The sequence below is a fragment of the Salmo salar genome, chromosome 01, assembly GCF_965601325.2.
Source record: "Salmo salar chromosome 01, fSalSal1, whole genome shotgun sequence".
Classification (NCBI taxonomy): Eukaryota; Metazoa; Chordata; class Actinopteri; order Salmoniformes; family Salmonidae; genus Salmo; species Salmo salar.
This window is the reverse complement of record NC_138291.1, coordinates 74724038-74740223: the sequence shown is the minus strand read 5'-3', so window position 1 is coordinate 74740223 and position 16186 is coordinate 74724038. Positions and strand designations below refer to the sequence as shown.

The window sequence follows — 16186 nt, the reverse complement described above, 5'->3', positions numbered from 1 at the left end:
GTCTTTATGTTATTTATGTCTTTATGTTATTTATGTATTTTTGTTATTTATGTCTTTATATTATTTATGTCTTTATGTTATTTATGTGTTTGTTATTTATGTCTTTATGTTATTTATGTCTTTATGTTATTTATGTCTTTATGTTATTTATGTCTTTATGTTATTTATGTATTTTTGTTATTTATGTCTTTATGTTATTTATGTCATTTATGTCTATGTTATTTATGTCTTTATGTTATTTATGTATTTATGTTATTTATGTATTTTTGTTATTTATGTCTTTATGTTATTTATGTCTTTATGTTATTTATGTCTTTATGTTATTTATGTCATTATGTTATTTATGTCATTTATGTCTATGTTATTTATGTCTTTATGTTATTTATGTATTTATGTTATTTATGTATTTTTGTTATTTATGTCTTTATGTTATTTATGTATTTTTGTTATTTATGTCTTTATGTTATTTATGTCTTTATGTTATTTATGTCTTTATATTATTTATGTCTTTATGTTATTTATGTCTTTATGTTATTTATGTTATTTATTTATTTCCCTCCTCTATGTGCAGTCGCACCTGTTTGTGCTGCAGCTGGTCCACAGGCCTTCAGTTCGCTCCGTCCTGCAAGGGCTCCTGAAGAAGAGACTCCTGCCTGCAGAACACTGCATCACCAAGAGTATGTTACTGTTACTGCACAACTATACTGCAATAGTCTATACCGTGTCTTACTATAACTCTGACTCCTGCCTGCAGAACACTGCATCACCAAGAGTATGTTACTGTTACTGCACAACTATACTGCAATAGTCTATACCGTGTCTTACTATAACTCTGACTCCTGCCTGCAGAACACTGCATCACCAAGAGTATGTTACTGTTACTGCACAACTATACTGCAATAGTCTATACCGTGTCTTACTATAACTCTGACTCCTGCCTGCAGAACACTGCATCACCAAGAGTATGTTACTGTTACTGCACAACTATACTGCAATAGTCTATACCGTGTCTTACTATAACTCTGACTCCTGCCTGCAGAACACTGCATCACCAAGAGTATGTTACTGTTACTGCACAACTATACTGCAATAGTCTATACCGTGTCTTACTATAACTCTGACTCCTGCCTGCAGAACACTGCATCACCAAGAGTATGTTACTGTTACTGCACAACTATACTGCAATAGTCTATACCGTGTCTTACTATAACTCTGACTCCTGCCTGCAGAACACTGCATCACCAAGAGCATGTTACCACTATTATGTTGTACTATACTACTACTATACTAATATAGCCTTTACCCCATCTTACTACCTTTACATTAATATGCCTAACTCTATTCTAACTTTAATCTCTGTTTCTCCCTCCTCTCCCGTCCCTCCCTCCAGTTAAGAGGAACTTCAGCAGCGTTGTGGCCTCGTCGGGTAACACCAGTCTAAATGGGGAGGACGGAATTGAGCAAACCGCCATCAAAGTCTCCCTCAAATGCCCAATCACTTTCAGGCGCATCCAGCTGCCTGCCAGGGGGCATGACTGCAAACACGTACAGGTAGGACGGCAGAAAGGGGTATGTTTTCACACGGTAGATGGCTGGATAGGGCCACGAGTTTTCCCTGAATATGTGCCTAGCCAGGAAAAACTCTAGGCCCTTATAGCACAGGTGGTTTGGTGAACTACGCTAATGTGATGAGTAACCTTGCCTGAGACCTGAAGACTCATAAGGGTTTTGTCTTCCAGTGTTTTGATCTGGAGTCGTATCTGCAGCTGAACTGTGAGAGGGGGATGTGGAGGTGTCCTGTATGCAAGTATGTGATGACCATTTCCAAACTATGTTTTGTCAATAAAGTTATGTCTCCTTTTTGAATGAGTTAATATGATGCCTGTTTCTCTCTCTTTTTCGCTCTTCACAGTAAAACTGCCTTGTTAGAGGGTCTAGAGGTGGACCAGTACATGTGGGGAATCCTCAACGCCATCCAGAAGTATGTTTATTTTTCCTTATTACTAACAATAGTTCATAATTATTATTAACCTTCCGTGCTTCATGTTATTTTCCAGTTTTCCCACAATTATTTCTAGTGTCTATGTAATATGGGACCATAACAATTCCCTTCTTCATCCTGTAGTGCGTAAATGTTATTTTCCACTATTCCCAATGTTATTATTACCACAGTGTCTTCGTAATACTGGACTTTTTCACTTCCTCCATCCTTTGTAATATGGGACTGTATAAAAAGGTCCCCTTCCTCTTCCCGTAGTTCGGAGTTTGAGGAGGTGAACATTGACCCATCGTGTAGCTGGCGGCCGGTGCCCATCAAGTCTGACCTCCATATTAAAGAAGACCCTGATGGACCGCTGGCCAAACGCTTCAAGACCATGAGCCCCTCCCAGATGACCATGCCCAATGTCATGGAGATGATCGCCCAGCTGGGCCCTGGCCCCTCCCATTACCCATCAGGCCCTGCTCAGCACGGGGGCGTTGGCACCGGGGGCAACCCAGGGGAGTACGGTGGCCCGAGAGGCCCAGGTAAGACCAATTTCAGAATTCAGATATTACACATTTTGAACATGTTAAATGTTGTTTATTTAGCAGACACTCTTGTCCAGAGCAACTACAGTCATAACAAGGTATGTAAGACAACCTTAAGAGTCCCCTCCCCTTATTTATGTTTTTCTGTGCTGCTAGGCAACACTTACCACGGCCACGGGAACTTTGACTTCGCCCACGGTAACCCCTCGGGCGGGGGAGGTGGTGGAGGTGGACCGAGAGGAGGAGGATCCCCCATGAGTGACTTTATCCACACCCCTCAGCTGTCCCACCCCCCAGACTTCCCCGGGGGTCTTCTATCCCAGGACAAGCCCCTCAGCCACGGCATCAACGGCCCTGTAAGTCCCCTACACCTCCACTACCAACCACCAGGGGCACTCATACCAGAGTTGCTGAAGATCCTCATAGAAAAGTAGTACACCCACCCCCCCAAACATTTCCCAGGTGGAGGGTACAACAAATGTCATATGAAAGGAATAGGAATACTTGTTGTATATCATCTCATATAGCCAGGCCTGTCAAAGACCTTGTAGTTCATCAATCAGGTTAGCTTTGGCATTGTGCTCAGCTTGTCTTAGCAGCCTTGCTCATGTCATCCTCTACATGTCAGCTCAGAGCTTTCTTTAAACACATTCTACTTCCTCTCCCTCCCTCGCTCGCTCTCTCTCCCTGGGTCTCTCTCTTTCTCTCAATCCGTCTCTCTCTCTCTCTCTCTCCCTCCATCCCTCTCTCTCCCTCCTTAGATGTCTCATCCTTCCAGCACTGATCAGTCCCATAATTCCATGCAACAGCAGAGCTTGCACGCGCCTCCACACCCCAACAGCCAGTTGATACATCATGGTGGCAGCCAATCAGGGCAGTCGTTACACCACAGCGGCCAATCGTTGCTGCCCCCTCGCCAGCAGGCCCCGCCTCCCCAGCTGCAGCAAGGCCAGAACAGCCACCAGCACAGCGATCTGAACTTTAACCCCTCCTCGGGCATCGAAGGTCAAATCAGTGGTGACATGCCTGAGCCCTCCCTAGATGTAAGTGTGACATCATTGTGACATCGTGCTTAGGATGCATGCGCAAATAGGTGCAAACGTCATCTAGCTAGCATTAGCATCGTCTGCTAAAGCTTTTCTCATTACCTAGCTTTGGTTTGATGGAGCATGTCAGCTGCTATGCTAATACCTTTAGTTGTTTAAAAAGACTCTTGGATAGAAATGAGAAGTCTATTGACAATATGTATCTTAATTCTTGTCTCTCTTCCCTTATCGCTCTCACTCTGTCTCTCGCTCTCTTCCTCTCTCTCCCCCACCTTCCCTCTCTCTCCCCCACCTTCCCTCTCTCTGGCTCTTCCTCCTTCCCTCCCTCATCCCCACCTCTCTCTCTCCCTCTCTCTCTTTCTGTCTCTCTCTCTACAGCTGCTTCCAGAGCTGGCCAACCCAGACGAGCTCCTGTCCTATCTGGACCCCCCGGACCTCCCCTCCAACAGCAACGATGACCTGCTCTCCCTCTTCGAGAACAATTAACCTTTCGCCTCCCTCACCCCTCGAGCCAAACCCAAATCTTCTCCACAGACACACACACACCACAGGCTGTGTCCAACCAGCTGGACTCTCCATAGAGTCCTTAGACACACCATCATCCTCATATGGACTGGTAGTGGGGACACTTCCTGAGTGGACTTACCCAATGTGTAGTGCACTTCAGACCCAGGGTTCAAAGTTCAAACCCCCAGTCAGGTCACACCTCCTACACACCCGGGTTCACACCCTGTCGGACACACACACACATACTCACACACACACACACACAATGTTTTGTCAATTGTGGCATAGACGTGTAGGTGGCATGAAGTCATCTGTCAGAACATGAGATGATGATGAGGATGACAGTCTGGATGTCAGGGAGTGGACACTGTGTGTGAAAGAGACAGGAAACAGGAAATGCACTCATGTCCTCACTTCCTCACACACACTCTTCCTCATGTAAAGAATCGCGGAGCTCGTCTGGCCGACAACACGGCGACAGCCAATGTCGGCTGTCTTGTCCTTAAGTGATATTATATCGAAAGAAAACTGTGCAGCTATTAATCACGTTCTATGCGTATGACCTCACAGGCCGAACTCTCTGTGTGGGCTTTTAGGAAAAAGTGTTGTAGCATTGTTTTATCATTCTTATTTCCCCCATTATACAAAAACAAAGAAAAACATACAAGAAGAGGAAAGAAAAGTCATCTTTTTGTCCTGGCCAGTGTTTCTATCAATCCTATTTTGATGTGTGTTCTTCCAAGCCCTGATCCCCTGAGACCACGACCTTTAACCCCTGACCTTTGACCTAAATAAAGTGTGTTCTTATAACCTCTGACCCTTAGCTCACAGTGTGTGTTTCCATCGTGACATCAGTCAGTCAGCACTGGGTCCGTTCCATCCATTCTACTGAAGCACAACAGACAGAGCCCCACATCACATCGCAGGCAGAGCACTGAGAGGAGAGACCAAGGCCTGTGGGGGCGGATTGTAACCTTCTAGCTAGCCCAAACCAGTCTATGGAAGAATCAGCACTGTTAGCTCTTCTGTCTGTCCATCGCCCCGTCCAATGTTGTTCAACTTTCTCTTCCCTGATATTGCAGTACAATGCCATGTCGGGCTGTGGGCTATGCAAAAATGAGTTTTACCAATACATTTGTTTTGGGTTAGAATGATGGAGAATTGTGTGCGTGTGGGAGAGTCGTGTGTGTGTGTGTGTGTGTGTGTGTGTGTGTGTGTGTGTGTGTGTGTGTGTGTGTGTGTGTGTGTGTGTGTGTGTGTGTGTGTGTGTGTGTGTGTGTGTGTGTGTGTGTGTGTGTGTGTGTGTGTGTGTGTGTGTGTGTGTGTGTGCAAGAGAAAAAGTGAGGATGAGATTGATAGAAAAAGAGAAAAGAGAAGAGTCCCTGTTTAGTCTATAATAGACAGAAACATCTAGTGTTGAAAAAGATATCCGACCCTTGTAATAGAGCCAGAATTAAAGTTAGCCTGTTTCTCCCTCTTTAAGGGGAGTCTTCCTCTGTTCTACAGGCCTACAATTGCTCCTGTAACTATACTGTACGGTTTGGCTCTACCATGTGTTAAGAAGTGCATGTGTGCCAATGGCCTCTGTTCTAAATTAGAGGGAAAGAATATTGTCTTTTTTATTTTATTGTCATTGCATTTTTTTTTATCATGATTTTATTTGACATTTTCTTGCAAAGGAATGATTTTGGTTAATGGTAATGTATTGTCCAACTTTTTTATTTTCATGTTTGTTCCACTTTGACTGTTCATTGGAAAATTGCCATGTGTGATACATCACCAAAGTTATCCCACAGTTTGTAGGAGTTGGCCTGGACATTACTATAATGTAAGAATGATGCCCTTCTCTGCTTTAAGCATACTCCTAGGGAGCCCATCAAAAATGATTCTGAATAAATGTGTGGTTGCACTGCATTTTCTGTGTCTTGTTACTGTTAAACTGTATTTTGTCATCTTAAAAAAAAAGGAAAAGCACACATGATCCCACAATGGTTTATAAAGACAATAATTTAAAATGGTTGTCATCCTGACAATGTATGCTTTAAATATATTTGCTAATGTATTGAGGGAAAAGTGACTTTACCCCCAGTCTTGTTTTAAGTCAAAAGTCTAATACCCTCTGGAATTGAATGTGAGTTCTTTGACATTTTTGTGCTACCCTCTTTTGTACAACACAAGATCATCATGTGTATTATTCTATCCTCGTAGCGTTTTTGATATTGTTCTCCTATTTTAAGTTATTACTTTGTTTATCTATTAAGTGACTTTGTGAGAATAATCATAATTTGTTTTACATCAGATTATGTAGCCTACTAAATGAAATGGAAGATTTCTAGATCAATCCGTGGATATTGTTAGGACTTAGGAATGATCCCCAATGCTGATTGAATCACCTGAACACAACTGATCCTTTGGTCTGTCTGTTTGTTGAAGACAATGCACTGCCACAGCGAGGTATTTTGACTCCCCTGCCCTGTCTGTCTGTAGATCTGTGTAGACATGATGCTGAAGTCTGGTCTATCAACGTTACTGTCTATACGCCACATAGAGGTTTGAGTCTTGTCCGAGGTTCAGGCTCCACACCCAACTGTAGCTGGACAGTCAATGGACACAAGTGGAGTGTGTTAGAGGATGCAATGTATTTTCATGGAAAGAAAATGGGAGATGTTGTGATCCTCCTGGCCCTCTCTACTCGGCCACTTAAATGCAAGAGAAGAGAAAGAAACGGGTCTGGAGGGTCTAAGGAATGCATGTACATTATGTAAATGACAAATAGAGACACATTAACTTACAAAAATGTAGACATTTTCCCCACGCAGGGGACAATGATACGCATTGTGTATTTAGAATTTGTAAAGTTTGCATCCTCCTGTCAGAAGAGACTGTTGAATTGTGGGAAAAGGAGTCCGTGTTTGAGATAGTCTGTACAGTCCTCTCTCCCCGACCACATTTGTTCATTTATGTAAGATACTTTATTATCTACTTCTCAAACACGGCCGTTGGAAAAGAAAAAAAATACACATTTGTTTCTCTTTGTGTAAAATTCAACTTCTGTGTATTTCTCTATTACCTGTGTACTTTATAAAGGTGCTACAACAAAATAATAAAGATAATTTTGAGGTACCAATCGGGATTTGTGGGAACCATGAGTGGTTCCTAAAAATTGTTGATACAAAATTTACAGTTTGTACAATTTTGTCAAATTTACAGTTTTTACACGATTAGGCAAAAAATATTACTTCCGAGGTACAATCTGAAGTGATTGACACACCAGGTGGCAGTTGTCTTTTTTGTTTTGTACATTCTGTGTACAGTCATTTCATATACTAAACTGGTCAGAAAAAAAGAATTGTGATTTTTAGTCTTGCAAAACTGTATGTAGTTAGATGACGTGACATCCTAATATTTATCTAATAAATATGTATTCAAATGAAACTCATGCATCATGGTCTTGGTTTTCCGATAGCCTACATCTTCTATCCTCTATGTAACTTTAATGACAGTAAATGTATCATCATCCACCAGACGCAATCACAGTGGAGAATGCTAGATCAATGAAGACCAACTGGCAGTCAGTTTAAGAGCTTTCATAACAATATGATTATTACATGCATGCACAGTTTGAAACTACCTTGAAAAGGAAGAGTCCTGTCTATCACATATAAAGTTATTTAGACCTAAAATACAGAGTTCAATATTGGAGTAAAGGCTTTGATGGGGAGAGGAATAAGACATTCTGACAATAAAAATCAAAATACTATTGAATATTGTAGACAGATGTATTCATCATTTTCATGGACTAGCTATCTATGTGCACAACATCATCATTCGGTGTCGCTGTTGCGGGTCTTTGCAACGTCATGTGCAATCACACATAACCCCATTCTCAGAACTTCATGTTGACAACTATACAAAGATGTTGCAAATTAAAAATCATATAAAATATTGCTCTTTGGTGATTGCAGCGACCAGGTTGTTTTCGTCTGGACCCGTCAAGAACCCAGTAGTGTATTTTGACATCACAACTGACACCGAATCTCTGGGACGAATCATCATAGAGGTAGCTAAGGTTAGCTATATACTTACTTAACAAAAATATTAACGCAACATGGTAAAGTGTTGGTCCCATGTTTCATGAGCTGAAATTCAAGATCCCCAAAATGATCTATACGCACAAAAAGCTTATTTCTTTCAAATTTTCTTCACAAATGTATTTACATCCTTGTTGGTGAGCATTTCTCCTTTGCTAAGATAATCCATCCACCTGACAGGTGTGGCATATCAAGAAGTAGACAGCATGATCATTACACAGGTGCATCTTGTGCTGGGGACAATAAAAGGCCACTCTAAAATGTGCAGTTTTGTCGCACAACACAATGCCACAGATGTCTCAAGTTTTGAGGGAGCGTGCAATTGCCATGCTGACTGCAGGAATGTCTACCAGAGCTGTTGCCAGAGAATTTAATGTTAATTTCTCTGCCATATGCCACTTACAAATGCTGTTTTAAAGAATTTGGCAGTACATCCAACCGGCTTCACAACCGCAGACCACGTGTAACCACGCCAACCCAGGACCTCCACATCCGGCTTCTTCATCTGTGGGACCGTCTGAGGAGGGGGAGTGCTGAGGAGTATTTCTGTCTGAAATAAAGCCCTTTTGTGGGGGAAAAATCTAATCTAATTGTATTGGTCACATACACATGGTTAGCAGATGTTAATGCAAGTGTAGCGAAATGCTTGTGATTGGCTGGGCCTGGCTGATTAGCTGGTCCTGGCTTCCCCGTGGGTGGACCTGGCTCTCAAGTGGGTGGGCCTATACCCACCCATGGCTGTGCCCCTGCCCAGTCATGTGAAATCCATAGATTAGGGCCTCATTTATTTATTTTACTTCTATGAACTGTAACTCAGTAAAAATCTTTGAAATTGTTGCATGTTGCATTTATATTTTTGTTCAGTATAGCTAGCTAGCTAGCTAACTAATGTTAACTGTTAGATGCACAACTGTAGCAAGCTAAATATGTCATTAGCTAGCAAAAGTTACAATAAATAACTGTAAAATTACAAATAGACATAGCTACCTAGAAGAACTCTATAGTTTTCTGCATTAAGTTTTACGGCATGTCTGAGTTTGCTTGGCTAGCTAAAAGAGTTAGATAGCTAGCCATGCTTGTTGTAGCTAACGCGTTAGCTATCTATGTATTCAGCTGGTTAACCCATTCATTGCCGGTGGTTTTAGCATAGAGAGGAAGAAGCGGAGAAAGGTTTTACCCGGTCCGTGAGGAATTGTTGTGTGGAGGTTAACAAAAAATGTAATTGCTAATTTGCTACGTGAGGCTTATGTGATCGAATAGAAGTTTAGTAATGGTTAGGTTGTTACAAATGCATGTGGCATTTGGGCAACTTTAAACTTTAAATAAAAACTACTTTATAATGGAGTTGTGCCTGTTTTCATAGAGATAGATAGAGGACTCATCACGGATATAATCGTTATAAAATGGACGTTGTCAAAGCGGGCTTCCACCCTGGGTGGGAATTCATATGAGTTGGGAGCAATCAGCCAATGAAGAAGAAATCTTACTACTTTAAAATACAGATAGCATCAGTGTTTCCCATTCTGTCACGACGCTATAACGTCACAGATACAAAGATGAGTCCTCTATCTACCTTGATGGCCTGTTGTTCGCACGCGTATCTGGCCTCTCATTGGCTAGAATGGTCCCACCTGATCTCGCCTCCTCCCGCCTGCCTTCTATCTTTGAGGACATGTATTTCCATCGTTAGAGCGGTAAATCGACTATCTTGTCAATATCATAAACAAGCTTTGGTTTTAAATACAAAGTCACTCTCCCTCTTTCTGATCAAACTTGATTCATGAGCTGATTGGATTGTTGATAAGAATGACTGCTAGCTAAGTTTGCTAAATGGCTCGAGGTCAACCAAGCATGTTCATGTACAGAAAGAGGCAACACTATTAGCTATCTATCTAGCAATTGAGACTATTATTTAGCTAACTAGATATCAATACCATATTTAGCCATAGACACAGACAGACTAGAAATAATCATGGAGAATCAATAAATAAATTAAACCTTATCTACCTGACATTGTCCTTTATTTACATTGTATTACAGCTGAATGCAGCTGCTGTGCCCAAAACTGCAGGTAAGCATTGATTTGTGTTCTATATTAATAGCTACTCAATGAGACTGACCTACGCATCGTTTCCCAGTTGCGATGTAAGCATTACGCTGATCGTACCAGATGCATCGTTATTTACGAGCCAACTTATAAGTGTTTCCCAAACAAGCACGTAGAGAGAACGTTCGCTAAGTGTGTCATTATAAACTGGGTGGTTCGAACCCTGAATGCTAATTGGCTGACAGCCGTGGTATATATATATATATATTATATTATATTTTTTTTACTGCTCTAATTAAGTTGGTAACCAGTTTATAATAGCAATAAGGCACCTCGGGGGTTTGTGGTATATGGCCAACATACCACACCCACCCCTCGTGCCTTATTGCTTAATTACAAACTGGGTGGTTCGAGCCCTGAATGCTGATTGGCTGACTGCCGTGGTATATCAGACCGTATACCACGGGTATGACAAACATATATTTTTACTGCTCTAATTACGTTGATAACCAGTTTATAATAGCAATAAGGCACCTCGGGGGTTTGTGATATATGGCCAATATACCACGTTGCGTCGTGCGTAACAACAGCCCTTGGCCGGGGTATATTGTCCATATACCACACCTCCTCGGGCCTTATTGCTTAATTAGACCATTGGCGCGTTCGAGAGGATCACTTTTGTCAAGTCGGCTTTTAAAGTGTTTCATTATATTATTGAATTATTATTGAAGCTAGCTAGCTAACGAAGAACAACAAAGAATATCTAGTTAACAGAAGAAAAGAAAGAGAAAATCAGGACAGAAGAAAAAGGATATCAAAGTGAAACAGTTCTCTAAAGACACAAGAGACAATAATACAAGAAACAACACTTCTGTAGCTTGTCAACTATGTGTCTGCCTATCCCTGTTCTCTCCTCTCTGCACAGGCCATACAAACGCTTCACACCGCGTGGCCGCTGCCACTCTAACCTGGTGGTCCCAGCGCGCACGACCCACGTGGAGTTCCAGGTCTCCGGCAGCCTCTGGAACTGCCGGTCTGCAGCCAACAAGGCTGAGTTCATCTCAGCCTATGCTACCCTCCAGTCCCTAGACTTCCTGGCGCTGACGGAAACATGGATTACCACAGATAACACTGCTACTCCTACTGCTCTCTCTTCGTCTGCCCACGTGTTCTCGCATACCCCTAGAGCATCGAGCCAGCGGGGTGGTGGCACTGGAATCCTCATCTCTCCCAAGTGGACATTCTCTCTTTCTCCCCTGACCCATCTGTCTATCTCCTCATTTGAATTCCATGCTGTCACAGTTACCAACCCTTTCAAGCTTAACATCCTTATCATTTATCGCCCTCCAGGTTCCCTTGGAGAGTTCATCAATGAGCTTGACGCCTTGATAAGTTCCTTTCCTGAGGATGGCTCACCTCTCACAGTTCTGGGTGACTTTAACCTCCCCACGTCTACCTTTGACTCATTCCTCTCTGCCTCCTTCTTTCCACTCCTCTCCTCTTTTGACCTCACCCTCTCACCTTCCCCCCCTACTCAGAAGGCAGGCAATACGCTTGACCTCATCTTTACTAGATGCTGTTCTTCCACTAATCTCATTGCAACTCCCCTCCAAATCTCCGACCACTACCTTGTATCCTTTTCCCTCTTGCTCTCATCCAACACTTCTCACTCTGCCCCTACTCGGATGGTATTGCGCCGTCCCAACCTTCGCTCTCTCTCTCCCGCTACTCTCTCCTCTTCCATCCTATCATCTCTTCCCTCTGCTCAAACCTTCTCCAACCTATCTCCTGATTCTGCCTCCTCAACCCTCCTCTCCTCCCTTTCTGCATCCTTTGATTTTCTCTGTCCCCTATCCTCCAGGCCGGCTCGGTCCTCCCCTCCTGCTCCGTGGCTCGACGACTCACTACGAGCTCACAGAACAGGGCTCCGGGCAGCCGAGCGGAAATGGAGGAAAACTCGCCTCCCTGCGGACCTGGCATCCTTTCACTCCCTCCTCTCTACATTCTCCTCTTCTGTCTCTGCTGCTAAAGCCACTTTATACCACTCTAAATTCCAAGCATCTGCCTCTAACCCTAAGAAGCTCTTTGCTACCTTCTCCTCCCTCCTGAATCCTCCTCCACCTCCCCCCCCCTCCTCCCTCTCTGCGGATGACTTCGTCAACCATTTTGAAAAGAAGGTTGACGATATCCGATCCTCGTTTGCTAAGTCAAACGACACCGCTGGTCCTGCTCACACTGCCCTACCCTGTGCTTTGACCTCTTTCTCCCCTCTCTCTCCAGATGAAATCTCGCGTCTTGTGACGGCCGGCCGTCCAACAACCTGCCCACTTGACCCTATCCCCTCCTCTCTTCTCCAGACCATTTCCGGAGACCTTCTCCCCTTCCTCACCTCGCTCATCAACTCATCCTTGACCGCTGGCTACGTCCCTTCCGTCTTCAAGAGAGCGAGAGTTGCACCCCTTCTGAAAAAACCTACACTCGATCCCTCCGATGTCAACAACTACAGACCAGTATCCCTTCTTTCTTTTCTCTCCAAAACTCTTGAACGTGCCGTCCTTGGCCAGCTCTCCTGCTATCTCTCTCAGAATGACCTTCTTGATCCTAATCAGTCAGGTTTCAAGACTGGGCATTCAACTGAGACTGCTCTTCTCTGTGTCACGGAGGCTCTCCGCACTGCTAAAGCTAACTCTCTCTCCTCTGCTCTCATCCTTCTAGATCTATCTGCTGCCTTTGATACTGTGAACCATCTGATCCTCCTCTCCACCCTCTCCGAGTTGGGCATCTCCGGCGCGGCCCACGCTTGGATTGCGTCCTACCTGACAGGTCGCTCCTACCAGGTGGCGTGGCGAGAATCTGTCTCCGCACCATGCACTCTCACCACTGGTGTCCCCCAGGGCTTTGTTCTAGGCCCTCTCCTATTCTCGCTATACACCAAGTCACTTGGCTCTGTCATATCCTCACATGGTCTCTCCTATCATTGCTATGCAGACGACACACAATTAATCTTCTCCTTTCCCCCTTCTGATAACCAGGCGGCGAATCGCATCTCTGCATGTCTGTCAGACATATCAGTGTGGATGACGGATCACCAGCTCAAGCTGAACCTCGGCAAGACGGAGCTGCTCTTCCTCCCGGGGAAGGACTGCCCGTTCCATGATCTCGCCATCACGGTTGATAACTCCCTTGTGTCCTCCTCCCAGAGTGCTAAGAACCTTGGCGTGATCCTGGACAACACCCTGTCGTTCTCCACTAACATCAAGGCGGTGACCCGATCCTGTAGGTTCATGCTCTACAACATTCGCAGAGTACGACCCTGCCTCACACAAGAAGCAGCGCAGGTCCTAATCCAGGCACTTGTCATCTCCCGTCTGGATTACTGCAACTCGCTGTTGGCTGGGCTCCCTGCCTGTGCCATTAAACCTCTACAACTCATCCAGAACGCCGCAGCCCGTCTGGTGTTCAACCTTCCCAAGTTCTCTCACGTCACCCCGCTCCTCCGCTCTCTCCACTGGCTTCCAGTTGAAGCTCGCATCCGCTACAAGACCATGGTGATTGCCTACGGAGCTGTGAAGGGAACAGCACCCCCATACCTTCAGGCTCTGATCAGACCCTACACCCAAACAAGGGCACTGCGTTCATCCACCTCTGGCCTGCTCGCCCCCCTACCTCTGAGGAAGCACAGTTCCCGCTCAGCCCAGTCAAAACTGTTCGCTGCTCTGGCACCCCAATGGTGGAACAAGCTCCCTCACGACGCCAGGACAGCGGAGTCAATCACCACCTTCCGGAGACACCTGAAACCCCACCTCTTTAAGGAATACCTAGGATAGGGTAAAGTAATCCTTCTAACCCCCCCCCCCCTTAAAAGATTTAGAAGCACTATTGTAAAGTGGTTGTTCCACTGGATATCATAAGGTGAATGCACCAATTTGTAAGTCGCTCTGGATAAGAGCGTCTGCTAAATGACTTAAATGTAAATGTATTATGGGGGGAAAAATTGTCCGACTTATGCTTACATGTTGACTGCATGAATTTGACATAAAACGTGATCATAGGTCATGACGTTTTAACTACAGTCGACTGTAAGTTTCTGCAGTTGCTCTTCACAAACTTCATCCTGCTGCCATCGGCTGCATAGAGTGGTGAGGAAGAGGAGTCTGCTGTGTCTGGAAGTTAATTCACCATTAATTTTCTGTATTCAGGGTTCACTCAAACATTGTTTTAAGCGTTGTTTTACAATTAACTGTTAGAGCTGATTTCGTGATTGTATATCGATTTGCTCTCCTCAAGAATAAGTTATCTGAATTGTTTAATCAAACTTTTCGCCGCCAACTCCTGATATCAGGGTATAAAAAATACAATCTGTTTCCTGAATTAGCCCAGCTAGCACACATGCGCACTAGGCCCAAGCTAATTTTCCCTGGTTTTCCCTGGCTAAACTAGCTGGCTAGCTGAACTATGCTAGCTTTCGTCCTTATTGCCAAACTTCATAAATACTGCACCTTCAACTTCAAAACTAATTTGCTAGTAATACAATCATGTAACTAAGAAATTCGCTGGAAAGAAACTTGAAAAATAAAAATTCTGACAGAGAACTTTAGAGCACTGTGCACTGGGGAGCATGGCTTTGGATACAAATGATCATTGCTCGACAGTGAGTCCTGAGTTCATGTGCCAGGTACTTTAGGTGTGCTTACCTTGTCAAAGAGAAACCTCTATTTCTATGTAAATAATCTCTGAGTTATACCAGAGTAAAGACCTGTGCAACATTCTGTATAGGCCACTATCCTCCTAATATGTACAGTAACTATGCTGTAACAGACTAGCATCAACAAGAAGGCCAGAATCCCGGAGTCGCCTCTTCACTGTTGACGTTGAGACCGGTGAGACTTTTGCAGGTACTATTTAATGAAGCTGCCTGTTGAGGACCTGTGAGGCGTCTGTTTCTCAAACTAGACACGCTAATGTACTTGTCCTCTTGGTCAGTTGTGCACCGGGGCCTCCCATTCCTCTTTTTCTTCTGGTTAGAGCCAGTTTGCGCTGTTCTGTGAAGGGAGTAGTACCCAGCGTTGTGCGAGATCTTCAGTTTCTTGGCAATTTCTCGCATGGAATAGCCGTCATTTCTCAGAACAAGAATAGACTGATGAGTTTCAGAAGAAAGTTCTTTGTTTCTGGCCATTTTGAGCCTGTAATCGAACCCACAAATGCTGATGCTCCAGATACTCAACTAGTCTAAAGAAGGCCAGTTTTATTGCTTCTTTAATCAGGACAACAGTTTTCAGCTGTGCTAACATAATTGCAAAGGGTTTTCTAATGATCAATTAGCCTTTTAAAATGATAAACTTGGGTTAGCTAACACAACGTGCCATTGAAACACAGGAGTGATGGTTGCTGATAATGGGCCTCTGTACGCCTATGTAGATATTCTATAAAAAATCTGCAATTTCCAGCTACAATAGTAATTTACAACATTAACAATGTCTACACTGTATTTCTGATCAATTTGAAAAAATGTGCTTTTCTTTCAAAAACAAGGACATTTCTAAGTGACCCTAAACTTTTGAACGGTAGTGTATATGAATTGGGTCATGAACATATGGACTTTGAAATGAGCAAGGGTGAGGTTAAACAGAGGCTAAGTCTGGCATAAGCTTATTCCCACACTTTACAATAACTCTGTTGCAGTGGTCTATTCCCTCCATCGCGACACTGCTGCCCAGAAGATGCCCTTCTGGAGGCATGCAGTCATAGAGTCATTATACCCTAATGTAGGCCTATTTGCCTATTAGCCAAATAATGTGCAGAGCATGCATAATGTGTGCAACTTCTCATTCCAACATATTTTAACATTTAATTCATCCTTCATTCAGTTCAGTCGGTTAGTATGTCATCCATTCAGTCATTTGTCTGAGTTGCAAAAGGAACTAAATCAAAGAGAATAGAACAGTCATCCATTTGTTTATTGAAAT

General features: G+C 43.6%; 1 protein-coding gene across 6 annotated transcripts in view; it reads left to right on the top strand.

The window, feature by feature from the left end:
* LOC106608394 (zinc finger MIZ domain-containing protein 1) overlaps positions 1–7517 on the top strand; it is a 195969-nt gene extending 188452 nt beyond the window's left edge. For all 6 annotated transcript variants that reach the window (XM_045722019.2, XM_045722012.2, XM_045722017.2 and 3 more), the window contains 8 exons: positions 572–677; positions 1391–1551; positions 1740–1807; positions 1913–1981; positions 2258–2526; positions 2686–2885; positions 3291–3572; positions 3954–7517. In XM_045722019.2, the coding sequence (XP_045577975.1) occupies positions 572–677; positions 1391–1551; positions 1740–1807; positions 1913–1981; positions 2258–2526; positions 2686–2885; positions 3291–3572; positions 3954–4061 (1263 nt within the window). In that variant the 3' untranslated portion in view covers positions 4062–7517. The remainder of the gene's footprint in view (positions 1–571; positions 678–1390; positions 1552–1739; positions 1808–1912; positions 1982–2257; positions 2527–2685; positions 2886–3290; positions 3573–3953) is intronic.
* The last annotated feature ends 8669 nt before the right edge of the window (positions 7518–16186 follow it).